General features: G+C 32.6%; 1 protein-coding gene across 1 annotated transcript in view; it reads right to left on the bottom strand.

Moving 5' to 3' along the window:
- Nucleotides 1-697: 697 nt before the first annotated feature.
- The window catches only part of LOC111087358 (inaD-like protein), a 23,112-nt gene continuing 18,347 nt past the window's right edge, over nucleotides 698-5,462 (bottom strand). The window contains exon 7 of the mRNA XM_022393720.1: nucleotides 698-2,491. Coding sequence (XP_022249428.1) covers nucleotides 2,227-2,491 — 265 coding nt within the window. The 3' untranslated portion in view covers nucleotides 698-2,226. The remainder of the gene's footprint in view (nucleotides 2,492-5,462) is intronic.

Here is a 5,462-nt window from a genome sequence, read left to right as displayed (position 1 = left end):
ACCAATACAGATAAATTTAAGGAATAATGATCCTAATAATGTAAAGTAAGTTTAATCATGAATTTAGTTTTGAAAATCTTTTCAGAGACTTGCGAATGGTCAACAATCCCGGGTTCGAGATTGATGCCATTTGGCGTTACAATATTCAATAGTTCTATCCAGTAAGTTTTTAAATTTCCCTGTTTCTGTTAGATGTAAAATTTGTTTCTATACCTGTCAGTTTAATGCCTTCAAGAGAGAGAGTGTCCAGGCACGTTAAAGTGTTTTGCGACCGGAAGTTCTTTGTTTGTTTTGATTGTTGATTTGTGGTTATTAAAACGTTCCCGTATAGTTGTTTTGGTTTCACCTACTTATTGGAAATTGTTTTTTCGACATTGGATTAAGTAAATAACATTTTTTTGTAGAGCAAGGTTATTGGTTTAGTGATTTTGAACTAAAACAAGATACTCTTTGAATAAAATCAAAGAGCATTTTCTGCCTTATTATATAGTCCTTTCTAAACATGTATCTTATCTTATTCAAGGGGGGTAAGTGCGTATTTTCAGTATAAAAACAAGGGGGCAAGTGTGTATTTTCAGTATAAAAGACTACAAAAGTTCTTGCTCCTTGTATTCTATGAAATATAGTTTTGGAAGTTGACGAGGGAACGACTTTACAGTATTTTTTAAACTGAGGTAAAAACAACATCAACAAACCATATCATAAAGTACAATTTTTATTTAAAGTTTTTCACAACGTACATTTTTTTAACCGTTACATGAAACATACTTTTCTGTTCCTTAATTTTTAGGAAAATAATTCAGCTAAATTTTGATCAAAAGGTCATTCAGAAAAAGTGACTTATTAACCACTTTATAGCAGCTACAGGACACCAAATCGTAACCACAGTAAGTAGCTTAATCAGGGATAATACTGTGACGTTTTTTGAATCAGATTTAGGGGCAGTTTTTCAGGCACAAGGGGATTCTATCACAGTTACTCTTCACCCTGAAAAGTTAGCTGTATATTTCAGAATGACAAACATAGAGGAATTACGAACCTCCGAGACCTACAAAGAAATTCCTTAAAAAGTAATAAACAACAGAGGTAGTTAAACCTAAATAGACATGTTAAAGGGGCGACTACATCAAAGTATGTAACCAACAAGGGTAACTACATCAAACGTATGTAACCAACAAGGGTAACTACATCAAACGATGTCACCAAAAAGGTTAACTACATCAAAGTATGTAACCAACAAGGGTAACTACATCAAAGTATGTAACCAACAAGGGTAACTACATCAAACGATGTCACCAAAAAGGTTAACTACATCAAAGTATGTAACCAACAAGGGTAACTACATCAAAGTATGTAATCAAAAAGGGTAACTACATCAAAGTATGTAATCAAAAAGGGTAACTGCATCAAAGTATGTAATCAAAAAGGGTAACTACATCAAAGTATGTAACCAACAAGGGTAACTACATCAAAGTATGTAATCAGAAAAGGGTAACTACATCAAAGTATGTAACCAACAAGGGTAACTACATTAAAGTATGTAACTCAACAAGGGTAACTACATTAAAGCATTTAATCAATAAGGGTAACTACATTAAAGTATGTAATCAACAAGGGTAACTACATTAAAGCATTTAATCAACAAGGGTAACTACATTAAAGTATGTAATCAACAAGGGTAACTACATTAAAGTACTTAATCAACAAGGGTAACTACAACAAAATATCCATATCAAGTTGGCTTTTGTAAGGTATAGAATCAACAAGGGTAACTACAAAAAATAACCAAACCACAGGGTAGCGATTGTAAGGTAATTTAATTTATTTTAATAAGGGTAATTATAAAAAAGTACCCAGCCCACAAGGATTGATGTAACACACAGTATGGTTTACAAACACAGATTGAACACAAAACTTAATTAACAGAGAATTAAAATGTGGTTCTATTTTAGTGTTTCTGGTGAAGTAGGTTTCATAAAACAGAAGAAACTAAAACAATCAATTCCAAAAAGCAGTGAATAGAATAAATTTTTCTTAGATTCTAGAAGCACAACATTTCTTATAATCCATACTCCCTTTGTATAGACAATGTCCTATGTATGTGGACGGTGGGATTAATATTTTTGTAAATGGCTAACTTAAAGCACTGTATATTTACCAACCTGTAATAAATTTTAAATTATTTGTTGACATGTTTAAATCCAGTCAAGCTTGCCTGGATAAAGTTTAAAATATTGTAACTTTGATGCTTGGAAGAAGAGGGTATTCTGCACCACTGTCAACAAGTTCATCGGAATCATGGAAATCAATATCGTTATTATAGTCTCTTTCCAAGCTGCTGTTATTGGTCACTACGTGGCTATTCTCTGCCACAATGCTAAGCCTTGCCCTTCGACAACTAGAAGTGGGGCTGGTCTCTCGAGATGTACCTGCAGAAGTTGACACAAAGTTGGGGAAGCCCAATGTGGACGTTTGGTGACTCACGGGAAGGCTAAAACAAAGAAAAATAAAATCATTTTGAAAGGTGATTTTATTAATTAATTTCAAGGCATGGTTCTTTTCACCCAGGAAATTACTGTGATTATAATCTGAAAGATAAATATAATCACACTGGTCCGGCTGTGATTATGTTCTGTGAGATACATATATGGGTCTTTATACTGGTCTGACTGTGATTATGTTCTGTGAGATACATATATGGGTCTTTACACTGGTCTGACTGTGATTATGTTCTGTGAGATACATATATGGGTCTTTACACTGGTCTGACTGTGATTATGTTCTGTGAGATACATATATGGGTCTTTACACTGGTCTGACTGTGACTATGTTCTGTGAGATACATATATGGGTCTTTACACTGGTCTGACTGTGACTATGTTCTGTGAGATACATATATGTACATATAGATACATATAGTAATAAGTGGCTCACACATATCCAATCTTTAACGTCCTTCAAAACCCCTGAGAAAATATTATCTGGTCTTATCGTTTTTTAAACTTCCCAATTTTTCTTAACCAGCTCATAATTAATGCAATCATCTTGTTTCCATCTATCAACTGTTTAAGATGTGGAATACTGCTTAAATCTTGATAAGTAAAAACAAAAGAAAAAGCAAAATTTAATAACCCAGCCATCTCATAATCATCAGATACTAGCCTTCCTTTATCATCCCTTAAGGGTCCTACCCCTATCCTAACATTTTGTTTACCCTTAATGTCATACCAGTCAATTTAAATTTCTTATGCTTTTCTTTAATTTTATCTCTTAAACTCGTTGTTAACCAACCTGGTTTTTTACTTGCAGCTACCATTTTCTTTCCATAAGGAATATGATTACCTTGGATATTTAAAAATTTATCTTTACAAATTTTCAACATTTGATCAGTGTCTCCATATAACTCATCTGCCCAATTCACAACAGATAATTCTTGTCGCACCCTTCCAAAATTGCTTTTTTGAAACTTGTAACCAAAATATCATTATTCCTTATCTCCATATGCAGCAAAACATTGAACTTAATAGAGCAATGATCACTTGCACCCAGATGTTCCCCAATATCCACCCTCTCGGTTTTTTCTATATTTGAAGTTAACAATAAATCAAAGATAGCATTGTTTCTAGTAGGTTCCTTGACTAATTGGTGAAGAAAGCCACCCTGAACAGTTTCGAAAAACCTTTCTCCCTTGTGGTTTGATGTTAGCATTTCCCAATCTATATGCCTGAAAATAAAATCACCCATAATTAAGACTTCATTAACAGCTGAAATCTTAATATCATTGTATTAATCATGAAATATTGTAACTTATCAGAAAGTTTTACAGAATTTGAGAGCATCTGTGAAGTTATAATATTCATAACAGTAGAATATGACATATTACTATTAGGAAAGGTTAGGCAGTATACTGGAAAAGAAAAAAATCTTTCTTTTATCAAAACCATTCAAATTAATATCATGATTAATTATTTTAATTTCTATATCTAAATAATGTGCCTCTACCTTATAAGTAGTTTTATTTTCTAATTCTACCAGATAAATAGTGTTAATCAAATTGTTTACCTCAGAATTACTTATATTAATTAAGTTATCTACGGGAGAGCACCCTAGCACTCTCTATGAGGATGGCGCGCACACTCGTATTAAAGCAATACAAAAGTATTCTTGATAAAAAGCTTGAGAAATTATTAACTTTTAATTAGTATTTCACAATATCTAAAACTATATGTTTTGCATGATCATTTTTAAAACTAAATTTGTTAATTTCATTAACTGTTGCCCTTATTTTAAGAAGGTTAAGTTTATAAATCTTGTTAAAAAACAAGTTACAAATATTAGTGCCAGAATAATAAAAAAATTATCTAAATTACCACAGAATTCTAGAAAATATATCCATTTTATTTTATTATTCCTATTACTTCATATTTTCTTATTTATATAAGAAAAACAACCGAAAAATAAAAAATGAGTAATACAGTTAATCATTACCCAAACTTAAAGCAGTAGAATTATTTAAATCTTGGTTTAATTCATGAGGATTTAATGTTTCTAAATTCAAAATATAGAAGTTATCTCAAGTTGAAGTTTATTAGTTTTATGTGTATGTTGTTTTATAGAAAATTTAACAGCTTTTTTTTTTTTGGTGTAAAGGCGTAGTGCTATCTATGAATGTAGTTAACGTTAACTTACGTTAAAGATAACAAATACTAAATAACAATAATCGGGGTTGAAGGGTTGTGAAACCGCAATAACATGCCTCTTGTTACAAATTATGATCCAACAAAGTTTGGTTGAGATTGGCTCAGCGACGTAGAAGTAGTTACATAATGGACAAACAGAGAGACAGATTTTTGTGATTTATATATATATGTGGGGTTCTTAACACTGGACTGACTGTGATGTGATTGTGTTTTGTAATATACATATATGGGGTTCTTCAGATTGCACTCACTCTGATTGTGAAATATTATGAAACTGTGCTCAAATATTAGATCAGAGACGAGGGTTTTACAGTTACTCTAAAAATTTGATTTATTCTTAACTTTAAAATCTCTTACGTTTTCAGTTTGTTTGGTGTACTTTCCTTAATATTGTTACGACAACGCAGGCCACGTGACGCTCGTATCGCCCCACTTCCTTCTCGAACCTTCATGAAATGTCGGGAGACTACTAGATTGGAGTAGTCTTGTATATATATAAGACCGGCCAAGAAGCAACGTAAGGCAATGAGTAAGAATATTGTTGAGCACGTGAGAAGTTCGTTGTGAATTATAGCGTTTGTTACAGAGCGACTGTTGGTTTAATGTAAGTGGCTATTGTTCGGGACGAACAATACTAAGGAAGGGGCAGTGTTACAACAACGCAGGTCACGTGATGCTCGGATCGCCCCATTTCTTTCTCGAACCTTCATGAAATGTCGGGAGACTACTAGACTGGGGTAGTCTTGTATATATATAAGACCG

This window comes from Limulus polyphemus, unplaced genomic scaffold (assembly GCF_000517525.1).
Source record: "Limulus polyphemus unplaced genomic scaffold, Limulus_polyphemus-2.1.2 Scaffold2050, whole genome shotgun sequence".
In the NCBI taxonomy this organism is placed as follows: domain Eukaryota; kingdom Metazoa; phylum Arthropoda; class Merostomata; order Xiphosura; family Limulidae; genus Limulus; species Limulus polyphemus.
Note: the sequence above shows the minus strand (reverse complement) of the source record. Positions and strands in the feature narration are given on the sequence as shown.